This window comes from Eimeria tenella, genomic scaffold, assembly GCF_000499545.2.
Source record: "Eimeria tenella Houghton genomic scaffold, Eth_scaff8, whole genome shotgun sequence".
Classification (NCBI taxonomy): Eukaryota; Apicomplexa; class Conoidasida; order Eucoccidiorida; family Eimeriidae; genus Eimeria; species Eimeria tenella.
Genome location: NW_013543455.1, coordinates 517,566 through 532,501, shown reverse-complemented (window position 1 = coordinate 532,501; position 14,936 = coordinate 517,566). Strand labels below are relative to the sequence as shown.

Sequence of the window (14,936 nt, the reverse complement as noted above, 5' to 3'; positions counted from 1 at the left end):
GGAAATTTGTGGGCTTGTTTGTACTTAACTTGTGTACTCAAGTTACCTGCAAAACTTGCTGAGGCTGATGATCTTGAATTGCGACTTCAGCGGCCCAGTTAAACAGTCGTTTCCTGAAGAGTGCAGTCACACAACGCAACGAGCTAACTCCAGAAACCTGACTACGAAATCAATTGCCGCTGCAAGCATGTGTCTAGTCCACTGGAACTCGTAACTCCCATACCGCAGCAGGATGCTCAGGCGCTCATCAAAACTCTTCTCCTTCACATCAAATAGCACGTTACAATCAGTTGAACCCCCTCGAGCGATGACGAACAGGGTGTCCTGCGGCGCACACATCTTCTCAGGAACTCAGAATATGCGCGCACAGGCAATTTTGGCGAGGTCCGGTCGACGGTTCGCACCATCAGTGCCCCAGCATATGACCATTAGTTTGCACGGCTGCAATGTTTAAGGCTAAAATACTTGAAATTATGTGAGAACAAAATTCTACAGAGGCCCACGTACCATTGCCGAGACCACGTGCATAACACCCCGCATTTGCGAAGAATATGCTATGAGACGCAAGTCAGGGTAGCACAGGTGAATTGTTAGTGTTTCGTGTTTCTGAGAGGTAACATCAACGCAGAAGGCGTGCTTATGAGAGCCTCAATATGCTAAAAGCTCTATGGGCACAAAGTACTCCTGATTCGATGCCCTATCAATATTGCTGCAAACTGAAGACTATACATTTACAACACATACAGCCAACACTCACAGCATTTTTTGACAACAATGGAAAAGGTTCGGTCGAGCCTTCGGACGAGCCCGCGTTGGTCAGTTCGCCGCCGGCAGGAGCTTGTTCTGTTGTGACGGAGACTATATAGGACCTGTGGGTGGCCAAGATGTGGCAGCGTCCTTCCGCTGGAAGTGCCCACAAGTTACCTGGGAACATTCTTGCGCGCCAACAAAAGCCACGATTCGGCGCGTTCGCCCCAACAACGTGCAGACTGCTTTATTTTCGGCAGCAATATCTCTCAACATTGTGCAGGCAATGGTTGTGCGCGTGAGGAATCGGCTGGAAGTGCGCTGCTTACCCTGATCTGGATCGACGCAAAAGATCCCCTCGTCATGATGCACAACAAACGTGCCGAGAGAAGGCAGTACGCTTACAACTAAACGAGACGCAGCCGGAACAATGTCTGTGTGCGAGACCTACACAGTAGCACGAGAAAACTCGCAAGCATGAAAAGCAGGTGAGAGTTAGCCATTTGTTTCGGCCACAGTGCCAACAAAGTGCACCAGTATGATCACGAACTGGAAAAAGTCGGTGCGGCCAACTCAGAGCAATCTCTCTCAGAGAGTATCAACACATGCACAGGTTCCGACGCGGATTTCCTGGAAGCAGTCGTAGCCAACCTTCGGCTCCCCTCGCAGAGGTATGGAGTAGCATTTTATTGAAGTGGTGTAACAGACGAGCATGTAGTGAACTTTTGCATCCGCTGGCGAAGCCAAGAAACGAACGCTCGTGACAGTCTCGTCGTTTTCTCTGAAATACCATAGCTCATAGTTTGATGTACACACAGCATTATATCGGAAAGCAGACGTCGCAGAACACGATGAAAGCGCAAATGCTAATGAATGCGCCATATATACTTTGGCTTCACCACTCCAAAGCTCCTCAGTTCGCGTGGATAGTAGCCTGTTATTCCTCACTTCATTAGTCGCAGTCGACACGTTTTCTCTCTGAGGAGATTGCCGCGGAAAAGACAGATGCCCGCACCTTCCGTGCCAACCTGTAGCGTATAACGCTCAAAATTCACTGCTACAAAATCAGCAACATTTTGAAAAGCAACCCATATGCCATGAAATTTCATTGATAATAGACTGGGACCACACTAGCACAGGCGAGACATTCGGGCCTGCTGCAACTGCTTTCTCCTTCCACAACCTGCTTTGCTCCTGGCTTACGGCCAGCATTGTAAAATTCTGGTTGATATCTGAGCACAGCAAGACCTGCTCGGGAATCTTGGAGAAAAGCCCCGCCTCACGCAGTAACACAGGATTACCCCTGCCGTCTACCTGGGTGGTGCTGTAGCATTTGTACTTCAAGATTCCTTGGCGAGTCCGTACGTCTTCAGCGTCTCCTGAACCCTCCAATGGAGCGCCTGTGCTACCTGGCTTATCAGTAGGGGCATCTCGCCTGTTTATGCATCGGAGAAAGTGACACCAGCCCCAGCGTGTTAGATGTAGCTGTAACATTAAACCCAAGACGCCCATTGTCTACTCCGGGGATACCAGCTCACACCCACCCGATACATACAATGCAGCTCGCCTGCAGTGCCGCATGCATCGCAACGAAACAGATGTCGAAGCTCTTCCGAGACTTCAGCTGGAAGTTTAGGTCTAGCGTGTGCAAGACGCCTGTGTCATCCCCCATCCATAGGCAATCATCCGTTCCCGCAGTACACACTATGTTGGAAGACGGTAAGGGGGACATACGAGAGGGCCCTGCAACATACGGCCACAACACGTTGCAACTCGCGGTATTACTCATTAAAGTAAAGGGCTGGCTACAAGATTCTTATCCGCTGTGGCCGCTTTTTCCCCCTGGGTGGCCGAAGGAACGCGAAGCCCTAACCACCACTGGCATGTAATATGGTTGCCAATCCGCAGCGGGATACCTGCCGGTGCGCCCTGTTGCTGCACCAGAGCAGGAGGGAGCAAATCGGTGGTCGTAGCGTATCCTTGGCCACTGGAAATGGCCGATCCATTGCATGTGGAAGGAGCGAAACGGGCCTTCTCGACGATGCTTCTATCGAAAAAGCTGAGGCGCCTCAGTTGCTGCATTGTTGCTTTTCGCCGACAGTTGGCGTGGTCCTCTGGGAACCTGAGATCAGTTGCAGCAGCTTCTACATGACTCTACCGCGGGTGTGAGCAATGTGTATACTGTAACTCTCACTAGAACACGTCAAATACGTCAGAGTCGGGAATTCTTTAGATAAACAGAGCCGCACTTGCTATTGCTTCATCGCGCTGTCCAGACAGTCTTCTGCCAGCCCCAGCATGTGATAACGCCTGATTGCTTGGTTCGTGTCCGAAACGACGTCTTTTCCTTTGAAAGATACGCCCAGCTTAGCACAGCTGAATTACATTACATCAGTTTTGGGTTTTCCCTTAGTGCTTGAGGCGTGTTGTAGACGTTGAGATGCTAACATCCAACGGTTTGCAGCGTCCGTGTGCCTGGTGCCTCAAGCCTTCACCAAATTACGTTTCTGCTTAGCATTTTGCTCACTATACAAGTTGAGAACAGCACTACGTGAGAGCTTTATCTTAGGAGTGACAAAGTGCATTTCGTCGTAATTGTTTGCAGGAAATTCCGCCTGTGCCTTGGTGCAGAGCTGTAATTACTACTGTGCTCAAAATGCTCTCATGTTTCCACTGCTTTATTCTGAGGCTGAGGCAGTTAAAAATAGACTTCAAGATTGTCTGATGGCACTTATTCTGGCAAGCGTGGCGGTACACTGGGCCTGATGCACTTCGGGGTACTTCCGCAGCATGTCACCCAAAATGCACACGACACCTGTGGGTATGGTCTCAAAAGGACCGTTTGTAAGACCTAATTTTTGCGTCTTATGATGATATAACTTTCATTTTCTGATAGTTTCATTTTCTGGTGGCTCTGCAGACGAGCTCCGGGAAGGTAGAACCGCCAGTTTTGTGGAAGCGCAGGAACTAGCGCCAATCAGTCTCAGGAGCACTCGTTCAGAGCCTTATGGATGCATATCTAGGTGTCAATCCTTGCATTAATGAGATAGCGGCAGGATATAGAGGCTCCGCTAGGCCCTCAGACGCCAGTACTAAAACGGAGTTCTCAAAGGACACGCAGCGCCTTATATCTTCTACTGCGGGGCAAATGGCGTTCAGCTTGAGCGCAACTGGTCAAGAGCATTGCGATCTCGGCAAGTCCCGCACCACAGGTACCATCAATCAATTTAGGGGTCACTGACTGCCAAGCGTCGTCTGTCATTATGGCTTCAGTAGGCTTGCCTTCCGGAGAGCGCTTGGGGGGCACGCTGGCACCTGGGAGCAGCTCGTTTAATTATCGAAACGCTAATATTGTACAAGACAAGCAATCACTTGAAGGCCACGCAGGGACGGCAAACGCACGTGGTGGCTACTTAGCAAAAACACCTAGAACACTACTTCTCGCTGGAAGTTTTCCAGGCACAAGTAGAATATGGTGATCATGAGAGGCGCTTCGGCGCGGTAATCAATCCCTTAGGTAAGTTGTCGGGAAAAACCGCTCGATACTCGTGCAACACCTGGGCAATCTCACATGGAATATGCTGCGCCTCTGTCGAATTTATCCATTCGTCGAACAGGGTGTGCTCGAGCTTTGCCATAGGCCAGGGAGACTCCTCGTCACTCTCCGCTGCCGGCGACGCGGTTGAGGGCAAAGGACTACCCCAGCCGGAAGACGTCGGTTGATTCCCAATTAACGCGCAGCAAAGCGCGCCTTGCCATTCATCCGAGAACCTTAGGGGCACCGCCGAAGCGGCTTCGGGCAAAGCCAGTATGAAATGCAAACCGTACAATGGAGCGCTGAGATTCTTTGTGTCAGCCGCCGCCTGACGAACGAGTGACGTTATCCGCGCCTTCGCCTGAGTCTTCGCGTGGGACTTATACCTCCTTGGAGGCGCGCATACGAAGATAGCTGCCTCCTCGGCTGACATATCCGCCACTTGTTTGGCCAATATCTCATATGCTTGCTCTGACGGGGCCCTTGGGTGGACTACGGTGGGACTGTCACCATGCGGCTTTGCTTCACCAGTCCGAACGACCGGTAACTCGCACCACTGGCCATTCACATAGGTTCGGAGTTTGTCGGACTGGAAATACCAGGCCACCTTGTGTTCCGTCAGCCCATGACTAAGTCATAGGGAACGGTTCCCACTAAAAAGCCCCCGGAAAAACGTACATGTCCGCACCACATCGTCAATCCCTTCACAACCCGATCAATGCGTAGTTGTTCGCTTGTAGCTACGGTGAACCTATGCTCTTCTGGAAGTCTCCGCACCCTCAGCTGCAGTCGTTCGACTGTTTTAGGACTAATGAAACTTGTCGAAGCCCCAATGTCCAAGAGGGCCTCACAAGGACTCCCTGCGAGCTCAACACGAAGTACCGCCGTCGCACCCACACAGCACAATGCCCCCCCTTTGTCGTAGGACTCTTTCGTGCAATTTTCCCTCCACCAGTGTAGCACAATCTCTGTCGCGTCTGACCTATAGCCGTCTTCTGTTGCCTCTGCAGGCATCCTGCTGCTATCCGTCGTCGCTTCCGGAGCCTTTTCACTCAGGACCCACGCCGACCCAGACTCCCACCGCGTCTCCGAAAGCGGCTGCGTCCCTTCCGCGTGCCCATCGCTCATACTAGTTCCTTCCGCAGTGCTGAGGAGTTGGTTTCCCCACTCAAGGGAGACTGGAATGGCATTAGGGCCTGTCGCTACCGCACACATCATTCTTTTTCCATGGCTACGCGGCCTAGAATGCTCGTCTCCATCCACGCCTAGGCCCCCTGTTTAATCGTTCCGTCTTCTCAGTGCTAGGACGGGTGGGCTCCCTACTGCTCTTGTCCCCCGGCTCGGGCCGGCCTCGTTCATACGTAGGACAGTCCCGAGCATAGTGTCCCACACCGCCACACTTCTTGCATATTTCCCCCGGACGTTTGGTACGTTCCCCTTTGCTAGGGCAGAGACGTGTCGGATGTCCGCGACCCTGACACTCAGAGCAGTTCGCGTGGGTTCCCCCAGGTCGATTTTCAATTTCCTGGCGCCTACGGGGTCCATTAGCTTGGATAGCAGCCCTAATGGCTCGACTGGTCCTTTGTCGGAGTTCCAGCACACTCTGCGTGGGCTCGTAGAGCCGTGCTGCAGCTGTCGCCGCTTGTTCCCACGACTGATATTTCACCTGTCCGTTATTGGTTATTGGGAGATGGAGGTCTGTCGGTAGCCTGGTGCAGTAATAGTCAGCGAGTTCGTCGGGGGCAACACCCAAACCACGCTCCGCTACAGCCGCAAACCGGTCCAGGTATTCATTCGGGTTACCATTCCACCGTACTCTAGCAAACTCCGTTAACAATTGACTCTGCGACATTGTTTTGTCAAACCGCTCCAAAAGCCTGCGCCGTACTGTCGCCCAGTCGCATAGGTCAATAGTTCTCCGTAGATACATCCAATATGTTAGAGCCGGGCCCACAAGGTGGTCAATAAGTGCATTTCCCCACTCGCGCGGCTCCAATCCCATCTGGGTGTACCGGCGCTCGACGCGCAGCAGAAAGGCCTGCATAGTGCTGCCGTCTTCTGGTAGTATGGGAATCGTTGCGCCCGATTCCACGGTACCCCCTATAGCAGTTCTTATCACACTCATAGCGGACTGGAATTGGTCCAACGTGACAAAGGGACTGTCCCCTGGCATAACATGGGTCATAGATATCATCTGCTGGGGCGCCTCCCTATGCCCATGCGGCCGCTCTGCCACGGTGGGCTTCGGAGTCGCATGGCGATGATGGGCCGGTGTCCCGCTCGGCATTTTGTTTGCTGATATTATTGAAGTCTCCTGCGGTGTGGGAACGATAACGCGTCCGTTGTGGAGACGCATCCTTTACAGAGCGAAGATTTCTAGGCGTGAGCTACTGAAACATAGTATTCCTACTCCCAAGTCCGGAAAGAACAAAGATTTCAATCCCGGAGCAGCCCCCAAATGTAGTGCACAGCGCCTACTGCTGCGGCTACGCTGCTACCTGCCCCTCGAGCAGGACCTATGATCGGCACCTAACGCTGGCCTGTTTCCTTGAAACAGTAGCTTATATATATCGAAATACAGTTATTCTTAGTTTTCCAAAATCTGTTGTCGTTCAATCCGCCCCACTCGGGGTGCTCGCCTCCTAGGCCCTGTGGGTAGGAGGCCTTCACTGGTGCCGGTGCTATCGCCAGCCCCAGTCTCCACGCATTTTCGGGCACCTCTGGCGTATGCACGTTAATTCGCAGACAAATTGCCTTACTTTGATCCTAGTAAGAGGGTCCTGTCCTCCTCCAGTGTTGCGACGCCTTGTAGGTCGCTAGCTAGCTATTTTCTATAGCTCACCAGCAAGCCCTATTGTAGTGCCTGTGCACTACAACTATCCTTTATAGGTTACCAGAAAGCCCTATTGTAGTCCCTGCACGCTACATGAGCCGAGCTTAGCTCACTACAGCTCAGTCTGCAAGGCCCAAGTTGGCTGTACTGTCGAGTGGAAGCCTTACTATCCTTCATCAAATAAGACACTAAAGTACGAACAAGGCACTGCCTATGAAAGCGGCTTATCAGGCAGCCGGCAAACAACCTCCAGCCCGTGAAAGCAGTTTGTTAAGCAGCAACTGAGACAGCATAGGGCAGCAAACTGCAGGATAGGCCGTCGTGTAGTGAGCGACTGTAGCAGTCGCGGTTTGCTCATGAGCTGCATGATATTCTGAAAAGGTAGCTAGCCTTTGACAGACCGGCTTCCTGGGAAGCGATGCCGGCTGCAACAGTTTTGAAGCCGCCTTCGATTCCATGAAATAGGGTATAAAAGGAGAAACATAATACTGTCGCTGGTGTTATCAGCCTCCCGCGCGATTGCTTTAACAATGTCTCTCTGCAAAATTAGAGTTGCAAATTGCAGATGAGTAGTTCAAGGTAAAGCTGGCACAGTTTCATTACCTTTGAAGTTAATGTTATCTTGGTAGCCCGACGAGACATCTAGAGAATTTTTGCTGTTCAGCACTAGCCGGAACGTACCACGATTGTGAAGCTTAAATGAAGGATCAAAACTAAAGCCAAAGAAACTAGGGTCACTGCTGTTGTAGTAGGTTTGCGCAAAACCAGCTGAGCGTAAGTCGCGATAATGGGAAAGCAGTACTTCTCCCCAACGCGCGTAAAGGAACTCTTGCGCGCTCCAATTCTAAAGTCTATGAAACTTTTCGCCCTTCCTTTAGTTGGCTTGATCCTTCTTAAAGCTACAATTTTCCCTGTGTGAGAATGAGACTCGGGAAATTTGTGTGACAAGGAGTAGTGTCTTTTAGGGCACAAGCCATTTGTACTAACGAGTCCACTGTGTCTCGCTAGAAGAAACATGTAGTGCAGTAGCCGAGAAAGTAAATGCTCTACACGAAGGCAAGTGCTCGTTGTGGCGTGGGGCTGCATCTACTGGGGCTGGTTAATCTGAACCTACAAAGCCCGTTATGAGCACTTCGCGAAATGACAGGCCTTCCTTTCATGCGCAATTCCCAGCACTGTTTAAGCAGATATGCTGAAGGCCAATATTATCGAAACTTGACATCAGAACGTTTGGTCAGCCTTTCCTCAGTGCGTACTAGAGAGCCTCCCAGTTTCATCTTTCCAAAGCTGCCGCAAAACTGTCGACTTCATTGTATCAAGTGTAAAATGAGTAGAGCTCAAGAAGACCCTCCAACGAAGATCACCCCATGTATTCGTAGCGACACTTTCAATTCGAGTGGGCCCCATTTAGAGCAACCCGCCGCAGAAGCCTGTCAATTCTTCAATGTAGCGACAACGTCTGCTAACGCTGAGTCTCCTAGCTGTGCTTACGAGGGGGCAGCCAACGAAACATGGCTGCCGCATTGTTCACATTTCTTTCAAGGTAACCCTCACTGGTGTCCACCACCATGTGAATGTGGAGACTGTGAGCAAGCTTCATCTGAGATGAAATGTGTTGCTCAGTCACTTGGCACTCAGGTGCAGGCACTAGTGTGTGGCAACGCAACTGCCGCCCCTACATCTGAGCTTGCACCCCATCGCCTTATCGCTACTGTGAGAGGGCATGCCATGATTACAAGTGCCATTGCTCGACAGTATGCCTGTGCCACAAGGGCTACCTTGAAGGAAGCTTGCCAAGCTCTAGCCATCTGCAGTGCCCAGTGCAGTCGCCTTCTTCGAGCTCGCGAGGTGTACAGATCTTCTTTGCAGCTCCTCAGTATGACACATGCATGCTCCTCGCATGCATGCTCTGCGCCCAAAGAAGTGCCACTTCTTCAGAATCATTGCGCTTGCTTCAAAAAAAACATAATTAGAGACCTTGCTGACTTGGAGGAGTTAAGGAGCAGGGCCGGATTCTTCCAAGACTCGCGTAATCTCCGTGAGTGGATGGAGCTTAATAAGCAGCACGCGGTCTATTCGCAAGAGTTCGGTGGAGAGATGGCTATCATTCAAGAGGAATTAAGAAACTTTCTAGCGGCAGAAAAGGCGGCTCTGCAGCTGTTTCATGTCAGCGCATCTGCTATATCCCTCTCATTCTTCAGTATTGTCGCATGGGAGTATTTTAGGACTAACAAAAATTGGAAAATTGTCTCTTCACTGTTTTGGTTGACGCTTGTGGCAATATACGTTTTTCCCTTACGTGACTCACTGGACGTACATCCTTTGATGCATGCAGGCTGCAAGGCTGCTGAACATCCAAGACATCCTGGAAGTTTTGCAGCACAGTTTTCCGGCAGCGGCGCATTCAGCAACAAGCATATTGAAACGAGTTGAACGAGTAATAGATACATTCGCGGAGTCGTTGAAGACAGAAAAATTTTGCCCTGAGGAAAGCAGCCAGCTGCAGCATCAAGAGCAATGCCATGGAGCAGGGACAACAGCAAGAGCCGTCTCCAGCGACTCTTCGTCCCTCTCAAAGGCACCTGAAAATCGCGTCTGCCTGGTGCGGCTAGAATATAATACTTCAACGAAAATAGTAAGAAATGAATATCGCGTGTACAAGCAAAACTTTTCCGGCAAATGTTCTTGCCAGCCGTTTCTGTATGTGCGCAGGTATCTTTGTTACGTGTATTTAAACTAGAAACGATGCTCTCTACCAAGCTACAAACGGAAGTGCAGCGCCTTTTACATCTCATACGCCTTGGAATTAATTTTGCTTGTGCATATCATCAACTTGACAAGTTTGCTTTAACGGTGCTTGGCCCAGCATCACAAGACAGCTTCGCGAAGGGCTCACAAAATGGGAATCAGGTTTCATGGCAGAAGCACCTTTCTGAGAAGCCCATCAGTAATTGCCCCAGATTGATTAGTACTGCCGTGACTTCAGGAACATTCAGGCTGGACCATTTTTTAAAACTGTCTACAGGTCGTCAGCGAATGGTTGAACGCCGCCTCATTAAAGATGGCGTTGCAGTTTTTAGGGGAGCGCTCCTTCGAGCTCAGTATAGTCCAGCGCACAGGCTGCTGTACTGGAAGCACTCTGCTTTTCCGCCCTCACAAAGCTCAGTACACGCCTATACAAGCTGTGAAGCGTGGTCTTGCGTTGGGAAAAGCTCCACAAGAGAAATAAACCAGATGCGGACAGTCATTCACCAGAGCTCCGGTATTCTGCAGTCTCCAACACCGTATGGGAAGAAACAGCCACAAAATTTAGAGCCGCTTGACCCACAAGTGAGTTATTGTTTTAACGCAATCTAGGAAAGTCAAACAGCCCTTCCCTTAGAGGTGCAGGCCACATATCGGTGCTGCCTTGTTGCTCAAGTTTGCCATTTAACATTTTAGCCAGACAATTCGTCTGAATGGTCAGTTGGCTTGTGATGAATCGCAACCCCCCAAATGACGTCGAATTCGCTCTGAGTCTACATTTACAATCTTCCATCAGGACCTACCAGATGTGGCAGACCTGGGGGACTACGCTGCTGCATCTCTCAAAACTAGCACAAGCCTAGAACCATGTCCAGTTGTAATATTCAAGGAAGAAGACACACCCGTTTTTCAAGACGAAGAAATGCATCGCCGGGAATTAAATTCTACAGAAAAGGTAGGGGTGGCGAGTCATCTGAAAAGTGATATAGCTCTGCCTCAAAGCCTTGAAGGAAAAAATGCCGCTAGAGAGGGGGTGAATGATGCTCTTTTTCCAGTTTTTCATTCACAGCAACACGAAGCAAATGAAGTGGAGATGCTAAGAGGCAAAGTCAATGGCAAAATTTGCACCCACGAAGTTAACAACCTCCCCAAGTGCACGATGCTGCCAGATTCTGTCGACTCCAGCAGGGGAGCAGTTAGTAACTTGCAGATACCCTGTAATACCACTCGTTCCGCCAAAACAATGTCACGGCAGGTTGCGTGGCATAAAGTGTCGACTCTTTTACGACTTCTAAAGTCGACAAAGACAGCACTCCACGCTGCATCCGCCAAACTAACTACCAAGTACTACGGTACATCAAAACACTCACCTGGCAGAGTGGAGCCATGCCACAATAATGCGAAGTGATTCAGCAGGAACGACCGGAGCAGGGCAGACAGCCTTTGTCCGCTCTTCTTTGTTCTTCAGCCTGGGAGGCACTCTGCCGCTGCATAATGTACTACGTATACATGTGCAATAGTGGGCAATAGTGGGCGGATGTGGAGGGACGAGATCCTTGAAGACCTGTAGGTTTTCGCTGAAGTAACATGTGGTTTAATGTACCTCACGGCTCTTCTTTCCAACGGTTCGCCTTTCTTAAGGCGGGAGGGGCAGGAATATTCACACTACTGTAGCGAAGTTCAACCCAAATACAACAAGTTTTGGCAATTCTTTGCAAGCGGTTTTGAAAGGACCGATCTCTGTGGTGGCGCCGAAAGTACCTGGATAAAATTCGAGATGCTTTAAGCACGAAATCCTGCTCACTCTTTTCGAGTGGAGCGCGAACGTCTCGACATAAATTGTTTTTCCGTTGTATTCTGGAACTTCACAACTCTTCACTTAAAAGAATAGCGGCTTAGAAGCTATGAGGTGGCTTTTCGAGTTGGTCCAGACGTTATGCGCTGAGAATAAAGCATACAATAAAATGCGTTAGCACATCTTGACCATTACTGTTGCGCACAGTGGCCTTTTCCTTGGATCCCTACCTTCAGTTGTTGTGGCCAGCAAGTGGCTATCTTTTGCGCAGACAAAGTGACAATTTGAAGAATTTTACTTTGCGATGTACGCTGACTGCTCAGTGGTTTAGTACAAAAAGGAGTACCCCGTCACACATTTAACAATGATTGCATTATCTCACTTGGCTTCCAAGCTGCAGGGCACAAGCACTTTTCTGTGGTTGTGCGTTGCTGCCTTTTCACTGCTCGTGGTTGGTTTGGGTTTACAGCTATACCGCTCATGTTTTTGCGTAATTGTTTTCGTTGAACTGTTAACTTGTCGCATGCCGGTGCAATGGCCATTGGGCACTTTTCCCCTTTCTGTTGCTTCTTTACTCTAATACTCTCTGGAGTAGCACAAGCTGATACCTCACTCCCACTTCGGAGCTCATAATGCCTTTCGCTGCGCGGAATTGGGGGAAACGTATTCTGGGCTATTAGGTCTACGTGGATTACGGTTGAGGGTTTCAAGGGGAAGGCCCACTAGGAGCCTGGAATACTGGTTCTGTTGAATCAATCTCAAGGGCAACATTATAACAGAAGCTTTTCTAAAGAGCAGAGTTAACAATGAAGCCCTAGCTGGAACCAAGATTTGAGGCAGGAGGTTTGGCAACTGGCATGCACCAGACGGCTTCGAGCCAGATCACTGCGGAGAACGCCTTTGCTGCGGTGCAAAGCCAAAGGGGAACGAAAACGAAAAGGTCTGATGAACTACGAATCGAGCCTTCTATGGTCCTGAAAATATCCTGGTTGTTGACTTTTACCCTTGTGCTATCACTACCTACCGCACTTATCAGGTACCAAGTCCAACAAGGATCTTGATCTTATGACATCAAGAAGTTGTTGGAAGTTTTTGGCCGTTATAGACTTGATTAAGTTATTGTTATATAAGAGCAGGGTTATGCCGATTTAGGGGCAGTTCACCGGGCTCAGGCAGCGAAAGGACGCCAAAAGGCCCAGAGAGCATCAGCCGGGGATGCTCTAGTTCTATAGCAAAATGAACCTCCTATTTTCCTTTAGAGTAATACTGTAATTTTAGTTTCACGCCAGAGCGAATTCGCGCTGTGATGACATAGCATGACACATACGGCCATCGGCTTGTTGCGCCTCGGGGATGGCATTCAACTCTAGGCTACTGAAGCATGGCCTCATAATGTTAGAAAAGCACTGCAATGAATGCATGAGACTCAGCATGGTGTCTGAAGAGAAGAAAATAACATCAAATGCAATGCCGTGCGGCATGCAAGGTACGAATAGAGGAAGCCAACAGTGATTGTGAAGATGTTTCTGGAAATGTTTGTTAGATGCTTGGCAAGAAACACTTGGATATTCGCCTGTGGGCAAGTTTCGCGATAGTGTTACAACTTTTTAAAGTGAATATATGATCAAGCTACAGCCCACGCGTCTCCTTGATACTCTGCCCTATTTTTGGCCATCACATTCCTCTCTATTCTCCTATCACGGGAAACCTCTAACATGAGCCGTAGCGAGAATTTATTAAGCCCAAAACCCGTTATTATCTTTTATCTTCGATGTTCCGGTGCTGCATTTAGTGGTGTGTCAGAAATGCACTGTTGTCATGTAGACGTAGCGCCATAGCTTCCATGTGGAACTGAGCATGAAAGGTGCTCGAACACGTCATCTAAATCTGAATATAATTTTTGACTCCGGGGACAACTGATGTCAACGCTCTCAAAGTGAGACAGCGCTGTCAAATTTTTTGTACACCGGCTTCATTGGAAGCCGCGACCTCTCCTTTGCCTTCCCCTAGCAGGGCAAGTTTTCTGGACATCCAAGACTGGAACTATAGTACTTGAAATATATTATTTGTCCTGAAGTGTTATCTTTGGTGCAGTCAGTGATGCCCATATAAACGCCAGGCAGCAAGTCAGACACTTCAATCCCATAATTGTCTCTTTCCTTCTACAGAAATAAAACATAACAAATTCAGGCTAACCAGTATGATGCTGGACTCTAAACAATGTTCTGTGACTCGCCTCACACAATATGAAGCAGTTCCGTTAGAACCCTACTGCTTCTGACCGGTGACACTTTGCTGGGATCATAGCCACTGGCCAAAACCTAAGTGTTACGACCAAAGAAAAGGGATTTACTGTAAGGTAACACATTGTAACGATCCACGAATACTGCTTTCATACCCAAAGCACCAGCTGAACACATCCATAAATGCTAAGAGGTAAGGAAGATTTTAGCTCTGAATGTGTCCAACTTGCAGTGCTCTGCTGCAAGGCCAGATTCTACGAGTTATGAACAACTCTGCTGGCTTGGCGATGCTAGAGAATGCAGATACTGTTTTCCACCACTTTGTGGGAACCCCCAGGAGGAATCATCCACACTAATTGGGGGCTGTTGGAGCTTGCACGCACTGACTTTTGCTTGATAGCGGGTACCCGAATATTTGCAAAGATAAAGCAAGGCTTTTGGCAATATACTCACAGTGCTAGAGGTTCTGGACCTCTGAGCTTACAATACAGGCCCCAGCCAAAAGGGGCGCTTATGGCTTCTAGCGTCTCTGCCAATTCCGATACGGCAGCGCTTCGCTGACAAGGCATAAAAAGACCCTATTTGTTAATTACTGTTTTTACGATAGCACGATTGCTATCTTTTTCGGTCCCTAAAGCCTCCCTCTACTTGTTCGTGTACACTGCAGTTGGAGACCAAGCTGCAACACGTTCATATGTAGATACGCAATAAGCTGAGGCGAATACAGTAACAGAATCGCTGGCGTTTCACTGCTTACCAAGATAGAGCATTACACTGGTCATTTATGGGGGGAAACATAGAAATCATCGCGCGTGCGAAAAGTGAAGCCCCGCAGCCCCACAACAGTGGATGTGGGGTGCTCCAACATGTGCGCCTTACACCAGTGAAACGCTATCTCAGGAATATCTCGGCACTTCCCGTTTGCTGAAGGGGAATACTGATATTCGCGGTGAGACAGGGAAGCATTTTACGAGCTGAAGTATACCCATCCCCCTGAAACAAGGGGTGCCTCTTCCTCCCTGGCTCCGCTGTTCCTTG

At 49.5% G+C, this 14,936-nt stretch overlaps 3 protein-coding genes across 3 annotated transcripts in view; all 3 read right to left on the bottom strand.

Moving 5' to 3' along the window:
* Positions 1 to 2,829, bottom strand: part of ETH_00031615 (uncharacterized protein) — a gene marked incomplete at both ends in the record, with an annotated part of 6,854 nt that extends 4,025 nt beyond the window's left edge. The window contains 10 exons of the mRNA XM_013378320.1: positions 47 to 113; positions 224 to 324; positions 508 to 606; positions 758 to 924; positions 1,077 to 1,194; positions 1,399 to 1,528; positions 1,696 to 1,775; positions 1,951 to 2,182; positions 2,292 to 2,490; positions 2,664 to 2,829. Of these exons, the coding sequence (XP_013233774.1) occupies positions 47 to 113; positions 224 to 324; positions 508 to 606; positions 758 to 924; positions 1,077 to 1,194; positions 1,399 to 1,528; positions 1,696 to 1,775; positions 1,951 to 2,182; positions 2,292 to 2,490; positions 2,664 to 2,829 (1,359 nt within the window). The remainder of the gene's footprint in view (positions 1 to 46; positions 114 to 223; positions 325 to 507; positions 607 to 757; positions 925 to 1,076; positions 1,195 to 1,398; positions 1,529 to 1,695; positions 1,776 to 1,950; positions 2,183 to 2,291; positions 2,491 to 2,663) is intronic.
* Positions 2,830 to 4,226: 1,397 nt separating this feature from the next.
* On the bottom strand, positions 4,227 to 5,500 carry ETH_00031610 (Reverse transcriptase, related; the record flags this gene model as incomplete). Its single annotated transcript, XM_013378319.1, has 2 exons — positions 4,227 to 4,871; positions 4,961 to 5,500. The coding sequence occupies 2 exons, from the start codon at positions 5,498 to 5,500 to the stop codon at positions 4,227 to 4,229; spliced, it is 1,185 nt and encodes a 394-aa protein (XP_013233773.1).
* Positions 5,501 to 5,522: 22 nt separating this feature from the next.
* Positions 5,523 to 6,638, bottom strand: ETH_00031605 (uncharacterized protein; the record flags this gene model as incomplete). The annotated part of the gene is made up of 1 exon (XM_013378318.1): positions 5,523 to 6,638. The coding sequence occupies one exon, from the start codon at positions 6,636 to 6,638 to the stop codon at positions 5,523 to 5,525; it is 1,116 nt and encodes a 371-aa protein (XP_013233772.1).
* Between the last annotated feature and the right edge of the window lie 8,298 nt (positions 6,639 to 14,936).